We start from the raw sequence: 14766 nt of genomic DNA on the forward strand, positions 1-14766 counted from the left end.
ACGGAGGAGCCTGGTACGCCACAGACTACTGGGTCGCAAAGAGTCGGACACGACTGAGCGACTTCACTTTCACTTTCCAACAGAAATAGAAGATATTAAGAAGAGGTGGAAAGACTACACAGAAGACCTACACAAAAGCGATCTTAATGACCTGTACCCATGCTTGCATGCTTGTACCTCTCATGCTTATCTCTCTCCCTCCTGTCTCCATCCTTGGCTGCATCTCTGAGTCCTGCCCGAGAGACCATGGCAAGATGGACCATTAACTTAAGTGGATTATGCAGATTTTCTTCAAATCCAATGACCAAGATTCACCACAAAGTTTCAAGAACTAGCTTCAAGGATTAGTATCTTGGAAAAATGTGTATGCTTAGTCGTTCAGTTGGACATCACTGAGCAACTGACTGGTGCCCAATAAGCTACTGGAGAAGAGTGGAAAAATTACTCCAGAAAGAATAAAGAGATGGAGCCAAAGCAAAAACAACACCCAGGAGTAGATGTGATGGGTGACGGAAGTAAAGTATGATTCTGTAAAGAACAATATTGCATAGGAACCTGGAATGTTAGGCTCATGAATCAAGGTAAATTGGAAGTGGTCAAACAGGAGATGGCAAGAATGAACACCAACATTTTAGGAATCAGTGAACTAAAATGGACTGGAATGGGCGAATTTAGTTCAAATGACCATTATATTTACTACTGTGGGCAAAAATCCCTTAGAAGAAATGGAGTAGCCTTCATAGTAAACAAAAGAGTCCAAAATGCAGTACTTGGGTGCAATCTCAAAAATGACAGAATGATCTCTGTTTGTTTCCAAGGCAAACCATTCAGTATCACAGTAATCCAAGTCTATGCCCCAATCACTAATGCCAAAGAAGCTGAAGTTGAATGGCTCTATAAAGACCTACAAGACCTTCTAGAACTAACAACCCAAAAGATGTCCTTTTCATCATAGGGGACTGGAATGCAAAAGTAGTAAGTCAAGAAATACCTGAAGCAACAGGCAAGTTTGGCCTTGGGGTACAAACTGAAGTAGGGAAAAGGCTAACAGAGTTTTATCAAGAGGACTTACTGGTCATAGCTAACACTCTCTTCTAACAACACAAGAGACAACTCTACACATGGACATCAACAGACGGTCAATACTGAAATCAGATTGATTATATTCTTTACAGCCGAAGATGGAGAAACTCTATACAGTCAGCACAAACAATACCAGGAGCTGACTGTGGCTCAGATCATGAACTCCTTATTGTAAAATTCAGACTTAAACTAAAGAAAGTAGGGAAAACCACTAGACCATTCCAGTATGACCTAAATCAAATCCCTTACAGTAATACATTGGAAGTGACAAATAGATTCAAGGGATTAGATCTGATAGAGTGCCTCAAGAACTATGGACACAGGCTCATAAAGTTGTACAGGAGGAAGTGATCAAGGCCATCCCCAAGAAAAAGAATGCAAAAAGGTAAAATGGTTGTCTGAGGAGGCCTTACAAATAGCTGAGAAAAGAAGGGAAGTTAAAGGCAAACAAGGAAACGAAAGATACACCAATCTGAATGCAAAGTTCCAAAGAATAGCATGGAGAGATAAGAAAGACATCCTCAGTCATCAATGCAAAAAAAAAAATTAGAGGAAAACAATAGAATGGGAAAGACTAGAAATCTCCTCATGAAAATTAGAGATACCAAAGGAATATTTCATGCAAAGATGGGCACAATAAAGGACAGAAATGGTATGACCTAACAGAAGCAAAAAATATTAAGAAAGAGTAGCAAGAATACACAGAAGAACTATACAAAAAAGATCTTAATGACCCAGATAACTTTGATGGTGTGATCACTCACCTAGAGCCAGACATCCTGGAATGTGAAATCAAGTAAGCCTTAGGAAGCATCACTACAAACAAAGCTATCAGAGGTGATGGAATTCCAGTTGAGCTATTTCAAATCCTGAAAGATGATGCTGTGAAAGTGCTGCACTCAATATGCCAGCAAATTTGGAAAACTCAGCAGTGGCCACAGGAGTGGAAAAGGTCAGTTTTCATTCCAGTCCCGAAGAAAGGCAATGCCAAAGAATGTTCAAACTACTACACGATTGCACTCATTTCACATGCTAACAAAGTAATGCTCAAAATTCTCCAAGTCAGGCTTCAACAGTACATGAACTGTGAACTTACAGATGTTCAAGCTGGATTTAGAAAAGACTGAGGAACCAGAAATCAAATTGCCAACATCCGCTGGATCATCGAAAAAGCAAGAGAGTTCCAGAAAAACACCTATTTCCGCTTTATTGACTAGGAAAATCTTTGAGTGTGTGGATCACAACAAACTATGGAAAATTCTTAAAGAGATAGGTATACCGGACCACCTGACGTGCTTCCTGAGAAATCTGTATGCAGGTCAAAAAGCAACAGTTAGGACTCGACATGGAACAAAAGACTTGTTCCAATTGGAAAGGAGTACGTCAAGGCTGTATATTGTCACCCTGCTTAATTAACATATGCAGAAGGCTGGATGGCTTCAAGCTGGAATCAAGATCGCCAGGAGAAATATCAGTTACCTTAGATACGCAGACGACACCACCCTTATGACAGGAAAGAGTGAAAGTGAAAATGAAGTCACTCAGTTGTGTCTCTTTACGACCCCATGGACTGCAGCCTACCAGGCTCCTCCATCCATGGGATTTTCCAGGCAAGAGTACTAGATGTGGGTTGCCATTTCCTTCTTCGGGGGATGTTCCAGAACCAGGGACTGAACCCAGGTCTCCTGCACTGCAGAGAGATGCCTTACCGTTGGAGCCACCAGGGAAGCCCTTATGACAAAGTGAAGAAGAACTCAAGAGCCTCTTGATGGAAGTGAGAGAGGAGAGTGAACAAGCTGGCTTAAGACTCAACAGTCAAAAAGCTAAAGTTATGGCATCTGGTTCCATCACTTCATGGCAAATAGATGGGGAAACAGTGGAAACAGTGAAAGACTATTTTATCGGGCTCCAAAATCACTGCAGATGGTGACTGCAACTATGAAATTAAAAGACCCTTACTCCTTGGAAGAAAAGTTATAACCAACCTAGACAGCATATTAAAAAGCAGAGACATTACTTTCCCAACAACGTCTCTCTAGTCAAAACTATGGTTTTTCCAGTAGTCATGTACAGATGTGAGAGTTGGACCACAGAGAAAGCTTAGCACCGAAGAAATGGTGCTTTTGAATTGTGATGTTGGAGAAGACTCTTTAGAATCCCTTGGACTGCAAGGAGATCCAACCAGTCCATCCGAAAGGAGATCAGTCCTGAATATTCATTGGAAGGACTGATGCCGAAGGTGAAACTCCAATACTTTGGTCACCTAATGTGAAGAACTGACTCATTGGAAAAAACCCTGATGCTGGGAAAGATTGAAGCTGGGAGGAGAAGGGGATGACAGAGGAAGAGATGGTTGGATGGCATCACTGACTGGATAGACATGAGTCTGAGCAAGCTCCAGGAGTTGCTAATGGACAGGGAGGCCTGGCATCCATGTGGTCACAAAGAATTGGACATGACTGAGCGACAGAACTGAACTGAGACCTTATTAATGGTAGCCAAAAATCTCTGGACAATTTGTCTTACTAGTCTGTTATGGTCCAGGAGCCGATTCCCTGTTGCTTTTTTTCCATATTAAAGTTACACTATTACAATCATTCATATATTACTACATAAGTGGTGAACTGCTTCATCTAGTCATTATTTTTCAGAGGCTCAGCCATACATCTGGTAGTGCAGGAAACAACAATTTTGTAAATCAGGGAAAATACAAATGCCAAGAACTTCCATTAGGTGTAGCCTAGTATATCCCTAGGTCATCTGACTTATTCTATTCTGTACCAGTCGTATCTTTAACAGAAATTATGTATTATCATTATTCATAAGGCACCCAACCCAATGTCCTACTGTTAGGACTATACTCTTTAATCCTTCAGTTCTGTTCAGTTGCTCAATCATGTCCAACTCTTTGCGACCCCATGAACCACAGCATGCCAGTCCTCCCTGTCCACCACCAACTCCAGGAGTTTACCCAAACTCATGTCTTTGTGTCGGTGATGCCATCCAACCATCTCATTCTCTATCGTCCCCTTCTCCTCCTGCCCTCAATCTTTCCAAGCATCAGGGTCTTTTCAAATGAGTCAGTACTCTGCATCAGGTGGCCAAAGTATTGGAATTTCAGCTTCAACGTCAGTCCCTCCAATGAACACCCAGGACTGATCTTCTTTAGGATGGACTGATTGAATCTCCTTGCAGTCCAAGCGACTCTCAAGAGTCTTCTCCAACACCACAGTTCAAAAGCATCAATTCTTCTGCACTCAGCTTTCTTTATAGTCCAACTCTCACATCCGTACATGACCTCTGGAAAAACCATAGCCTTGACTAGACAGACCTTGTTGGCAAAGCAATGTCTCTGTTTTTTAATTTGCTGTCTAGGTTGGTCATAACTTTCCTTCCAAGAAGCAAGCATCTTTTAATTTCATGGCTGCAATCACCAACCACAGTGATTTTGGAGCCCAGAAAAATAAAGTCAGCCACTGTTTCCCCATCTATTTGCCATGAGTGGTGGGACCAGATGCCATGATCTTAGTTTTCTGAATGTTGAGCTTTAAGCCAACTTTTTCACTCTCCTCTTTCACTTTTATCAAGAGGCTCTTTAGTTCTTCTTCACTTTTAATCTTTAGTATGGCTTAATTGTTCCCAACTTAAAGAGGACCTTGAACTTAAATGATTATATCTTGATGTTAGTCATATAAATCTATTCCACAACTGAGGGAGGTTACATTCCTTGGCTAAAATTTTACTCTGACAAGTTTGACTTTAGAAGAAAATTCCTATTTATGGTCAGAGTCAGAGCAGGTATTATTAAATAGCCAGGTGAGAGGAACCTACCTAATAATATGAATACTGGCTTGAACGGAACTATGATTTCTTTCTTGTAGAATAACTTTCTAAAGGCCTTCCAATTAGAGCCTTGGGGTAGAGAAATCAACAAATGCCACCCAGTTGTAGGTAACTTACCATAAACCTAATAATTGGATGAACTTTAACTCTGCATAAGATTGTGATAGACATTTGGTTCATAAGCAAAGGTGTGAGCAATTATCAAAGTAATTGGTATACAGGCCTGGTCCAGCATCTTGGGTCAGCTGTCTACTTCAGATGTTGTCTTCCTCTTATCCTGATCTGGTAGTTTCTTCTCTGTATGAACATTGATTTAATGTAATTTTAAGGTCAGAAGTCCTCTCTATAGGCCAGTCCAATGCAGGGGCACTTTCTAAGAGGAAATAGTAATCCTAGAGTCAATTCTCTTCAATTTCCTGTGTATGAGCTAGTTAAGAGTACCTGATAAGGGTCCTTCCTTCTGATTGGAGATAGTCTTTTAAATGACATCTTTTCAAGTGTGCATACTCCCCTAGTTTCAGGTCACAGGGCCTCTGATCTTAATCCAAAGACGGATTAATGAGATAACCTTCAGAAACAAACCTAGAGTGTCATTTTAATAATTCAATTAAACTTTACAAGAATATAACATAATAGCAAAGAGCTGCGTGTGAAGTGAGTCTTAGGCAGTAAATACAGACCTCAATTAACAAATCTAGAATTTAATATCGACTGAAACACTATCTTTCTCTAGAATTACCCTCATTTCTAACAAATACTACAAAATTGACTATTTGCAAAATAAATCTGGTTTCAATAAACTTGGCCTGATTACTTATATAATTGATCATATAGGCTTTTTAAAAATTTGGCTTTGCTGGTACTTGTCAAAAAGTTCTTGCTAGGGACTTCCCTGATGATCAGTGGTTAAGAATCCACTTTCTAACCCAGGGGACTAAGATCCCACATGTCACACTAAGACCTGATACAGTCAATAAATAACTAGATAAATATTTTTTAAAGTTATTGCTATGAGTCTTCTTGAAGAGGAAACATTTTTGCAAAGGCATAAGTGTAAAACAATGACTATCAATGAGTGACAAAAGAGACTTGAGAAGGTACAGTTAAGTGCCTGATTATACAATGCTATTGACAAAGAAACTCGGTTACTGCTGTGACATTCAATGTTTTAAGATAATAACTAGAATTATGACTGATAATAGTTTATCAGAACATACCATATTTTTAGAAATTCCATATAATTTTTAAAATATCTATATTAAAAACAGTAACCCAGGACTTCCCTGGTGGTCCACCAGTTGAGAATCTGCCTGCCCATTCAGGGTACATGTGCTTGCTCCCTTGTCCAGGAGGATTCCTTGTCCATGGAGGCAACTAGGCCCATGTGCCGGATCTACTGAGCCCATTCTTCCAGAGCCTGTGCTCCACAACAAGAGCAGCCACCACCACGAGAAGCCCTTGAAACACAATTAGATAGTGACCCTCACTCATAGCTAGAGAAAGTCCACATGTAGCAACAAAGACTCAGCACAGCCAAAAAACTAAATAAATAAATTTTTTAAAAGATGAGGTTTCCCTCATTAAAAAAGGATTACCCATACCATATAACCTAAGAAGATTTACTACCCATTTGACAATCTTTCCCATTAATTAACATACCAAATGAACCTAGTTAGTTTAATATCTTTGGGATGTTTCAGGGCCCCTTAAAGCATACCAAAGTAAGCTAAATAAACTTCATTGCAATTTTATTTGGGGAGTCTGTCAAAAAATATCAAAGAAGTTTTAAAATTCTTGGTCAAATAGGATCATAGGTCACTGTGAAAAAATACTTATTCACTTAACCAATGTGACAATAAAATATATCAGAGGCAAATACAGAGGCAAATCACTTAAAAGGTAAAGAAACTTGAAATCTGTTATCAAAGCAGATCAACATTTTAAGAAAACTTTGTTCTCTTAACAGAGAGAAAAGCCAAATTTAAATTTCCACAGTTTACTTTTTAAATTGATTTACTCAAATTAATTCAAAATTTAGTCAATCCTAATCATGCACAAATCTCTTCTCAGGGCTCCTTATCCATCACTTTCTATGTCCATATTAGTTTATCCCTTATTTTCTCTATCCAGAAGCAACCAGCTCTAGGACAAAATTTCTTTCCCTTAATGAAATGCAATTCCATTCCTCATATCTTCTTTTATTGAAAACGTACATCCTACTTTCTTACTGCATACTGAAACTTTTATTATTTCCAGTAGCTTTAATGACATTTAAATTAGAATCCTCAACTCTAAAAACCTTAATTTCTAGTGAAAACTAAAAAGTAAGCAACTGTGAATTGTCTACTACATTAGCATTCTGTAGACTGGAACATATAAATACTGATAACAATTGCTGAGAACATGTACTTTTTTATATCAATTATCTCAGTATGGTACCAAATATATGCATTAATAGTACTGAATACCTTTGGTTTCTCTGAAAGGAGGCTGATGTTTAGTAATTAAAGTTTCAGTATCTTATTTTATTTGAGAATGATAAACTTCTATCATTTAACTTAACTTAGCACAACTCTACAATTTTAAGTTACCAAATACCTGGAGAGATTATTTTTAAGTAAACATTCCTGGGGGGGGGGGGGCTTTTCCGGTACTCAGCTGCTAAAGAACCTGCCTGCCAATGCAGGAGATGCAAGAGTTGTGGGTTCGATCCCTGGGTCACTTAGAGAAGGAAATGGCAACCTCCTCCAGTATTGTGCCTGGAAAATTCCATAGACAGAGGAGCCTAGCAGACTACAGTCATGACATGACTGAACACACATACACATGCACAGATATTTCTAAAATATAATTGCTCCAAAAGAGTTCACCCAGAAGCTCTTACCTTGTTTATATTTTACTTATAAAAATTTTATCATACCAAGTTACTTCTCTTGCTGACAAATTTGCAATAGATGTTAAGACCTTATTTGACTTCTATTAAGCGTAGGTACAATATGAGCAGTACACTAAAATATTGATGTCTCTAAAGACATGTCCATATTCATTAAATCAACAAGCTTTATTGTTCATTCACTCAGTTGTGTCCGAGTCTTTGCAACCTCCTGGACTACAGCATGCCTAGCCTCCCTGCCCCTCATCATCTCTCAGGATTTCCCCAAGTTCACGTCCATTGAGTCAGTGATGCCATCCGACCATCTCATCCTCTGTCATCTCCTTCTCCTCCTGCCTTTGTTCACAGCATCAGGGTCTTTTCCAATGAGTTGGCTCTTCACATCAGGTGGCCAAGGTATTGGAGCTTCAGCTTCAGCATCAGTCATTCTAATAACTATTCAGGGTTTAGTTCCTTTAGGATTGACTGGCTTGATCTCCTTGCTGTCCAAGGGACTCTCAAGAGTCTTCTCCAATACCTTAGTTCAAAACCATCAATTCTTTGGTGCTCAGCCTTTTTTATTGTCCAGCTCTCACATCCGTACATGACTGCTGGGAAAACCATAGCTTTGACTAGACAGACCTTTGTCAGCAAAGTCATGTCTCTGCTTTTTAATATGCTGCCTAGGTTGGTCAAGCTTTTCTTCCAAGGAGCAAGTATCTTTTAATTTCATGGCTGAAGCCATCATCTGCAGTGATTTTGGATGGTATTAATTTAATACTAGGTAACTCAGCTGGTAAAAAATCTGCCTACAATGCAGGAGACCCCGGTTGGATTCCTGGGTCTGGAAGGTTCCCTGGAGAAGGGATAGGATATCCACTCCAGTATTCTAGGGCTTTCCTGGTGGCTCAAAACTTTAATCAGTTCAGTTCAGTTCAGTTCAGTCACTCAGTCGTGTCCAACTCTTTGCAACCCCATGAATTGCAGCACGCCAGGCCTCCCTATCCATCACCAACTCCTGGAGTTCACTCAGACTCACGTCCATCGAGTCAGTGACGCCATCCAGCCATCTTATCCTCTGTCATCCCCTTCTTCTCCTACCCCCAATCCCTCCCAGCATCAAAGTCTTTTCCAATGAGTCAACTCTTCGCATGAGGTGGGCAAAGTATTGGAGTTTCAGCTTTAGCATCATTCCTTCCAAAGAAATCCCAGGGCTGATCTCCTTCAGAATGGAATGAGTTTTATATTGTAATACGTGATTCATGGCTAAGTGTTAAAATAAAGCTATGAGATCTCTGGTTGTATCTGTCTATATGTCTGTTAATATCATCTAACTTTGGATGATATTAGCTCTACTTAATTGGCTTAAAGAAAATTAAGAGCTTATATAAATTTCTCAGAATAAAAAACTGCCAGAATGAATTTTGTATTCCCATGAACTAGGAAAAAAAGAGATCCAACCAGTCCATTCTGAAGGAGATCATCCCTGGGATTTCTCTGGAGGGAATGATGCTGAAGCTGAAACTCCAATACTTTGCCCACCTCATGCGAAGAGTTGACTCATTGAAAAAGACTCTGATGCTGGGAGGGATTGGGCAGGAGAAGAAGGGGATGACAGAGGATGAGATGGCTGGATGGCGTCACTGACTCGATGGACATGAGTCTGAGTGAACTCTGAGAGTTGGTGATGGACAGGGAGGCCTGGCGTGCTGCAATTCATGAGGTCACAAAGAGTCGGACACGACTGAGCGACTGAACTGAACTGAGAGTGCCTTGTTCTTGATCTCTGCCCCGAACTCCTGTGTTGAAAGTCAGTGACTGCAGGGGCTAGTGACCTAACCCTCGTAGAGGCAGATGGCAAATGGCAGTCTTAGTAGGCACCCACCTCACAACAGAACCCCTCTCTTGACATCCTGAAACCCAACAAGAGTGTAGTGACCTCAGGGACTGGGGTGTGGCCAGGTGGTATTGGGCTCCCCCCACTTGACTCTTTGCCCTTCCAGAGCTCTTTTCCAATATCCACGAGCAAGGACTTCTCAGGTCAGGATCTTAGTAAGGCACCCGGTCTGAGTGAGCGTCTTCCTTGGGGTGGTCCTGAGGCAGTACCAGTGGCCCACCTAAACTGAAACTGTGGCAGGAGATCTTCAAGAGAGGGGTCAGGATGGAGGACAGTGGAGAGAGCACTGTGCGGGGAGTCAGCAGCCTGGCTTCTTACTCCGGTTCTATTAGGACTTGCTATGGTAACTTAAGAAAGTCTCTTTCTTCCCCGGCGGGCTTCTTTATCAACAGCACGTGGACATTGGACTGGATACCGGTGGTTTATGTACTGTGCTATGAAGAGGGAGATAGAGAAAAGAAAGGGGGCACAAGAGGAGGTGGCACTGATGGAAATGACCTTGTGAAGCCAGGTCACTTCTCTGGGTCTCAGTGCCCTCATCTGAAAAATGGGAATTGCTAACAGATTAAAAGGTGTTCTGAAAGATAGAGGTAAAGCGGACATGTTGACTCAGGATGGAGCCTTCAAAGCAACGTCTGCTGGAAGAACATTAGCGCCTGAGAAAATGCAGGGGCTGGTTTCATGGGAAAGGAGGGTTTCCGGGCTGAGGGGTAGGAGAGTGTGCCAGGGCTTCCAACTGACTGTTGAGGCAAATGGAGAAGGGGAGTCCTAGAGACTCGCAGGTGCCATGCCCTGCTGTGATCTGGATTCGCACATCAGACCCTACGGAAAGGTCACGTCTTCCAGCTTCTCTCACTCAGAATTACGGCCTTTGTTTAGAGGAGGGGATGAGGGAGGAGACAGAGGCCCAGGAGGGAGGGGCCGGGGCCGCCCCCGCCGCTCCGGCTGTGCGGAGCCGGGCAGCCTCGCTCCCGCGCCGGGGCGACGGAGGCGCCGGGCGCCAGAGTTGAGTCTCAGCCAGTTACTCTCCCTCTGGATTCTTCAAGCATCCCTGGAGCGAGCGGCTGCGCACGGCGTGGAGCTAGGAGGGCGCTTGGACAGAGCCGTTCAGGTGGCTCGGAGCTCTGCCAGCTTTGGTAAGTCTGTACCTGGTTCGCCTGCCGGTCATCCCCACTGGGGATGGAGGAAAGTGCTGACAGGGACTGCTAGAATCCCCCCTCCCCACCCGGGACCGAGTGTTTACGAGGGTCCCTGGCAGAGCCGGACCGGGACTGGGGACTGCTAGGAAGCAGGAGCCAGCCGTGTCTCAGGTAGAGGGCCGTATGGCATGCATGCGCGGCAAGGTGGGAGACGGGGATCCCCGCACCCTGGCCGCTGCTGGGCTTAGTTCTCCAGACCCGCGTCTGCCAGACCAGTCCCAGGTGCGAAACTGGAGCGCTACCTCTTTAAAAGCGTCCAGTCTGAGCCTCTGCTGCACCATGTGATTGCTTGAAAGGCAGGGCTGGGAGCCTGGAGGATGGGGAACCGCTGCGCGGGGGCCCAGAGCCCAGCCCTGTCTGGCGCAGCCTCTAGCCTCGGGAGGCACCAGGTGCCCAGAACTTTGGGCACCGCCTCTGGGACTCGCTGGCCACCAGCAGACAGGATCGTGAGCTCCCTGCATCCTGTTCTATGATCATGGGTAGGTAGAGCCAGGCACCGGGAGCCCTGTGGGTTGTGTGTGTGCTGGGAACTGCCTCACACCTGATAAAAAAAAAAAAGCCAGTGGAGGAGTGAGTGCTGCTATTTTAAGTTGCTGAATGAATCCTCTGGGGTTGACAAGGAGAGGGGACAGAGATTAGGCAGAGAAAGGGTTAGCGTATCCCGTCAGCTTGGGTAGGCACTACATGTGCCAAGTGGGGCACATCTCCAAAGGGCAACTGGAGTTCCAGAGCTGCCTGGTTCCCCTCCCCCCAGGCAGGCCTTCCCACCCTAGGCTTCCGTGACCACAGGTGCTTGCCTCCTGCCCCTTGGCGCCTGTCTGCTGATGTGCCCAGCCTGTGCCCACCATGCCGCCCTCCATCTCAGCCTTCCAGGCTGCGTATATTGGCATCGAGGTGCTCATCGCCCTGGTCTCTATACCTGGGAACGTGCTGGTGATCTGGGCGGTGAAGGTGAATCAGGCCTTGCGGGATGCCACCTTCTGCTTCATCGCGTCACTGGCTGTGGCTGATGTGGCGGTGGGCGCGCTGGTCATCCCGCTCGCCATCCTCATCAACATTGGGCCGCGGACCTCCTTCCACACCTGCCTCAAGGTCGCCTGCCCTGTCCTCATCCTCACTCAGAGCTCCATCCTGGCCCTGCTGGCAATTGCTGTTGACCGCTACCTCCGTGTCAAGATCCCACTGAGGTGAGTCTAGAGCAGCTGCAGGTACCCCATGCCGGGAGGCTCGAGGGCCATCTGAAGAGGCGAAAAGGTAGACCATAAAACCCCACGTGAGCCGGACTTTCCTTGGGCCGTTATGCCCCAGCCCTCACTCTGCAGCACCAAGCTGAACTGAAGCTGAAGCAGGAAGGGGCTGGGTGGTTGGAACAATGTGAACCTAGTAGCGCTTGGGCCCCCAGAGCTGAAGCTGCTGCTGCTCTCCTGATCCGGCCAGGGCACCTGAGGCTGCCTGTCTGGCCTGCTGAGGCGGTGGTGGGGAGGGGCTAGGTGGTGGAGCTGAGCTCCACCAGTTTGAGGCAACCAGTGAAGAAAGAGCAGAGCAGGGTGCTCGGGTGGGCTGAGGGTGATGCACAGCAGAGAGGGGTGCTGCTTCTCTAGCCAGACCTAAGAAGGCTTCCTAAAGATACTCCATAGCTCTCCTGTTCTCCAGATACCCCTGCACAAGCCAGCTCCAAGCTCCAGGGCTGTCCTGTTGAACCCAAGCAGTCTGATTATCTCTGCCCAACTCCCACTTACGGAATCTCTGTTGCAGGCAGGAGCAGACAAGCTCTTAATGATCCCATTCTGTTGTGAAACTGGTGTTCCTCCAGTCACAGCAGAGGTCCTTACACTGTGTCCAGGCAGCACCAGAGTGGGTGGCCCAATAACGGCCGTCCTCTCATGCAGGTGGCAAGCCCACACTGGGGTTCTGTCCCTGGGCCTGCCAGGCCATAGGCTCATCACCAGGCAGTGCCTGGGCCACCAAGTACCAGCAAATGCCTGGGCACACTGCCAGTGCTGCCTTGCTGGGACATTCTTGTGAGGCACGCTTGCCTCCTCCTTAAATCTTCTCACTGGTAGATTCCCTCTCTGCTGTGAAGTTCTAGCCATCTTTGTCACCAGCCATCCCTGGAGTAGCTCCCATACCTGGGATATGGTGCTCCTGGCCTCACTTGATAATTTGCCCAAGCAAGCCTAGACACCCACATTTGTCCTGTTTGTACATTCAATTTTTCAAAGCTTCTTTAATGCACCATTTTTTTCCCCTCTTTTCAACATGATTCTGTGAGGGAGGTGAAATAGAACCTGGCCAAGGGGAAGCAGATCCAGAGGCTCTCCTGGGGCTGGCTGGGAACGCAGCCTTAATCCCGCAGCCTCCTTTCCTTCCTGCCCCCGCTGTGTCCTGCCCCTCCATGCCGCGCTCTCTGCCTTGTTTACCCCCTCACAATACCCTTCCCAGGGAAGGTGAAGACTGCTGCTCAAGCGAGAAGGGAAGGCAGCCCAGAAGGCCTGTGAGCTGAGGGGCCTTCATGCTGTTATTAGCCCCAGGTCATGGCTGGCCTGTGCTGATGAACCTGGTTTCAGTCCATTAGAGTGGGCTGGGCCTCTGAGCCTGGCCATTACAACAAAGTGTTGCCATAATCGGAAAGTCATGCAGATTTGTGAATATAGGAAAGCTGCTTAAGAAATGTGGTCTACTGAGTGGGTGCCAAGGTGAGACAAAGGCCTCGCCATGATGTAGCAGTGATCACAGACTCACAGAATGTGCCCAACTTGTCCTGTGGGGGTGGGGGTGGCTGTGCTGGCAGGAACTGCAGGCTCATTCCTGCAGAAGGCAGCTTCTGTCACTCCTTGCTTCAGCCTTGAGGCGGCGGGGTGGCGGGTGAGGGTGAGTGGTCTTTCGAAGCTATCACTGGAGGGCCAAAGCAGAGGCTTTGGCATAGAGGTGAAGACTGCAGGCCTCGGTTCAAATCCTTGTTATGAATTCCTAGCTTTATGACTTTAAGAAAGTCACTTATTCGCCTCCTTCATTTTTAATTTCCATGTCAATAAAAGGAGACATTAAATAGTACCTTCCTTCTAGGGTGCTTGGAAGAATATAATAAATTCCTACATATAAAGCACTTAGTACTGTATATACTTACATTATATGCAGTCCTTAAGTGGTAGGTTTATTTTGTTGCTTTATTGTCATTATTAACATATGGGTCTGAATAGACAAGCCCTGTACTCCCATCCCCCACACTCATGCTTTTATATAATAACACATATGCCCACACACACATGGGCACACACACATGGGCACACACAACACACCACATTCCCCGGGAGGTGTCAAACTGCTATGAAATTATATTTATACATGTTTCTTCCCCCTTGCTAGATTGTTATGGCTCAAGGGTGGCAACCTAGCAGTGACCGCATTTTGTTAATTCTTACAGATTCTCTAAAATGCCTAGCATAGTGTCTGGCACATTGAAAATGTCTACTCAGTAAAAGTCGATTGAATTGGATGAGTATTCAGAGTCACACGGTGAAGCCTCAGGTAGGCCTCCCAGAGGTCTGACCTCTAACCATCCTGCTGTGGCCTGTCTTCCCGGCTTTCCAGCTCAGAGTCAGGATCACAGCTGCCCATACCAGCTCAGGCAGCTGCTTCAGAACCACGTATCGACAGTGCCTGTGAGAGAAAGACTGCCAGGCCTGGCTTCCGAAGCTGGGATCCCAGAGGCTGGGCTGAGGTGACAGACCCCTCCAGGTCCTTGCTGGTCACTGCCTGGGTCCCTCCTGCAGGAGGAATAGCATGCGTGGCTCCGCTCTGGGCAGCTGGAGTCAGCAGGCTACTGGGCTGGGAGAACACCTCTCAGCCAGAGGCCCCCAGGTGCCTGATTC

At 45.4% G+C, this 14766-nt stretch overlaps 1 protein-coding gene and 1 long non-coding RNA gene across 5 annotated transcripts in view; one reads left to right on the forward strand and one right to left on the reverse strand.

Moving 5' to 3' along the window:
* Nucleotides 1-9389: 9389 nt before the first annotated feature.
* On the reverse strand, nucleotides 9390-12735 carry LOC121820747 (uncharacterized). Its single transcript, XR_006061421.2, has 3 exons — nucleotides 12634-12735; nucleotides 11814-12132; nucleotides 9390-10129 (listed from the first exon to the last, which is right to left on the reverse strand). It is a non-coding gene; the product is annotated as an uncharacterized LOC121820747 (long non-coding RNA).
* Nucleotides 10408-14766, forward strand: part of ADORA1 (adenosine A1 receptor) — a 43446-nt gene continuing 39087 nt past the window's right edge. The window contains exons 1-2 of one of the 4 annotated variants that reach the window (XM_042256875.2): nucleotides 10408-10831; nucleotides 11760-12081. In XM_042256875.2, coding sequence (XP_042112809.1) covers nucleotides 10483-10831; nucleotides 11760-12081 — 671 coding nt within the window. In that variant the 5' untranslated portion in view covers nucleotides 10408-10482. Of the gene's footprint in view, nucleotides 10832-11185; nucleotides 11374-11648; nucleotides 12082-14766 lie in introns of those variants that run through there. The other 3 variants (XM_027976180.3, XM_042256876.2, XM_042256877.2) reach the window with 3 other exon arrangements.

Source organism: Ovis aries, chromosome 12, assembly GCF_016772045.2.
Source record: "Ovis aries strain OAR_USU_Benz2616 breed Rambouillet chromosome 12, ARS-UI_Ramb_v3.0, whole genome shotgun sequence".
NCBI classification, from domain to species: Eukaryota; Metazoa; Chordata; class Mammalia; order Artiodactyla; family Bovidae; genus Ovis; species Ovis aries.